The sequence below is a fragment of the Physeter macrocephalus genome, chromosome 2 (genome assembly GCF_002837175.3).
Source record: "Physeter macrocephalus isolate SW-GA chromosome 2, ASM283717v5, whole genome shotgun sequence".
Lineage (NCBI taxonomy): Eukaryota > Metazoa > Chordata > Mammalia > Artiodactyla > Physeteridae > Physeter > Physeter macrocephalus.
The window spans coordinates 104,114,384-104,116,826 of record NC_041215.1 but is presented as its reverse complement, the minus strand read 5'-3'; the positions used below and the strand labels follow the sequence as shown (position 1 = coordinate 104,116,826).

The window sequence follows — 2,443 nt, the reverse complement described above, 5'->3', positions numbered from 1 at the left end:
TGCATTAGCATTACAAAGTCATATTGATACTCAACTAAAAACTGAAGTTGATGAGTTAAAAAATGCTCTCATAGGTTTAGGAGACCAAATTATGGCTTTAAAATTGAAAATGCGTTTCATTTGCCGTGCTAAATATACTTGGATTTGTGTGACTTAACACACTTATAATGAAACTGACTGGGATTGGAACAAAGTAAAAATGCACATTTTAAGTGTATGGACTGACGGACACATTAGTTTGGCCATACAAAAACTTAATGCGGAAATACAAGCAATTCAAGAAGCTCATCTACAAGAAGACGGGCCCCAACTAATTCAAGGACTCTTGGATCAGCATGCTAAATATACTTGGATTTGTGTGACTTAACACACTTATAATGAAACTGACTGGGATTGGAACAAAGTAAAAATGCACATTTTAAGTGTATGGACTGATGGACACATTAGTTTGGCCATACAAAAACTTAATGCGGAAATACAAGCAATCCAAGAAGCTCATCTACAAGAAGACGGGCCCCAACAATCAATTCAAGGACTCTTGGATCAGCTTCAATGGTTAAACCCAATGCATTGGTTTCAAAATGGACTCACAGGATTGATTACCGTGGGGTCATGTGTATTGTTGATTTTAATTGCATTACCTTGTTTATTACGCTTTATTGTTGGCTGTCTCGCTACGTGTATGGGTTGAAATTGCATTATCAAGCTTTAAAAAATAAAAGAGGGGGAAATGTGGCGAGCATTGCGCTCTGAGGAATGCGCCATTAAGACCCTCCTAAGCCTCAGGGCCCGATTGTACTCTCCTTGGTATGCATCCTGGACTTTATGGTATGAACGTAAAAAACGAGATGGCCTTTGGCCAGATCGCTCCAGGGACCTGCTCAGATACTGAGAGTCCCTGGTTGTTCCCTAAAGCTAGGAAAAGCAACCCTGGGGGGGAAGTTGGTGCCTTTGTGGAACACGCAATAAACCCGCTCAGCGCTCCGGCTCCTCAGAGCCAGTCCGCGCCGGCGAGCAGCAGGATGTTCGCGGCGCCGCGCCCCGGGCGCTGAGACCGAGCCCGCGAGACAGTGGCATTCCTTTCTTTTAGGGCACAATGACTGTGCAAAGTCCCTGCAGATATGGTGGCGACTAAGCCGACTGTTAAGAGTCCCTGCTTTAGGGGTATATATATGACTATGCTTTGTTATTAAACTTGCCTTGCAACCATCAGTTGTTTGTGCCCTTCTGATCCCATACCTTGGTGCTCTCAGTTCCCTACCCCCTCTCGTCGATTGTTGCTGCACTTTGAGGACCCGCCGCGGCTGGCAGCACAAGACTAAATGAGAAAATGAATATAATATGCATAACACCCATTTAGTAAATGCTACTTACGATTCTGTGGAATGGTTTTCTCGTGTGTCAAGCTTACTATGTATTCTCCCAAACCATTTTTCCCTTCTTCCATTGTAATTGAGTTTTTACTAGCTAGAGACTACATTATCCAGTTTGGAGTATCTGCAAGCCAATATTTAACTATATCTTACCTTTTCCTTGACATTCACATGAGTATTGAGTTCAGCCATCTTGCTCCTAGTGGAATAAGCCCTACCAAGAAGGGAAAAAAAAAAAAAAGATTAACTTTAAAGTTTTAAAATTGATTTCTCAATGTGTTATTTTTATGCTCTCTTCCAATATAGTAAACAATTTCATTCAGCCATAATCATAAATACCAATTTAGAATATAAAAATACTTTCAAGCTAAGCATTTGTCTTAGATATGCTCTAAAAGCATGTTACGATAACTCCAGACGACAATGTAAAATATTTTATTCATACTGTACCAACATGGAAAATGACAAACACAGATGGGTATGCACCTAAACTGTGTTTCTTATTATGTAAAAGAAAGGTGGTCAAAAATGGTGAGAGGAGGAAAAGTGTATCTATTTTAACTAAGCATTGTCATCACAATCTTTACTGTTCCAATGTTTTTATTAGTCTCTAGTCAATATAGCAAACATTGATTGAGTCTTTCCTGCATGTATGTAACTACACCAAAACCCTCCAGGAAGAAACAAGAGAAATGGTTCCAGATTAAAACATAAGAAACACATAATAGGTTTTAAACTTGTGTTTTCACTCATCAATATATGAACATTCTTCCAGATCAACACATATATACCTGTATCATATTTTTAATGACCATAAATTCATGATCTGTAGTCTCAAATGTACTCTTAAAACTGCCCATAACCCTTCTGTTTTCCTAAATTCTTTAGGTTTTCGGCCTTTGGTGTCCAATCTTCTTTGAAAAGTTGCCCACTATGAGAAGATCTGTATTTTTTTTTTTTTTTTTTTTTTTTTTGCGGTACGCGGGCCTCTCACTGCTGTGGCCTCTCCCGCTGCGGAGCACAGGCTCCGGACGCACAGGCCCAGCAGCCATGGCTCACGGGCCCAGCCG

The 2,443-nt window shown here is 40.2% G+C and overlaps 1 protein-coding gene across 3 annotated transcripts in view; it reads right to left on the bottom strand.

Moving 5' to 3' along the window:
* SPATS2L (spermatogenesis associated serine rich 2 like) overlaps nucleotides 1-2,443 on the bottom strand; it is a 176,737-nt gene that overhangs the window by 89,159 nt on the left and 85,135 nt on the right. For all 3 annotated transcript variants that reach the window (XM_024124448.2, XM_024124447.3, XM_024124449.3), the window contains exon 3: nucleotides 1,527-1,587. In XM_024124448.2, the coding sequence (XP_023980216.1) occupies nucleotides 1,527-1,565 (39 nt within the window). In that variant the 5' untranslated portion in view covers nucleotides 1,566-1,587. The remainder of the gene's footprint in view (nucleotides 1-1,526; nucleotides 1,588-2,443) is intronic.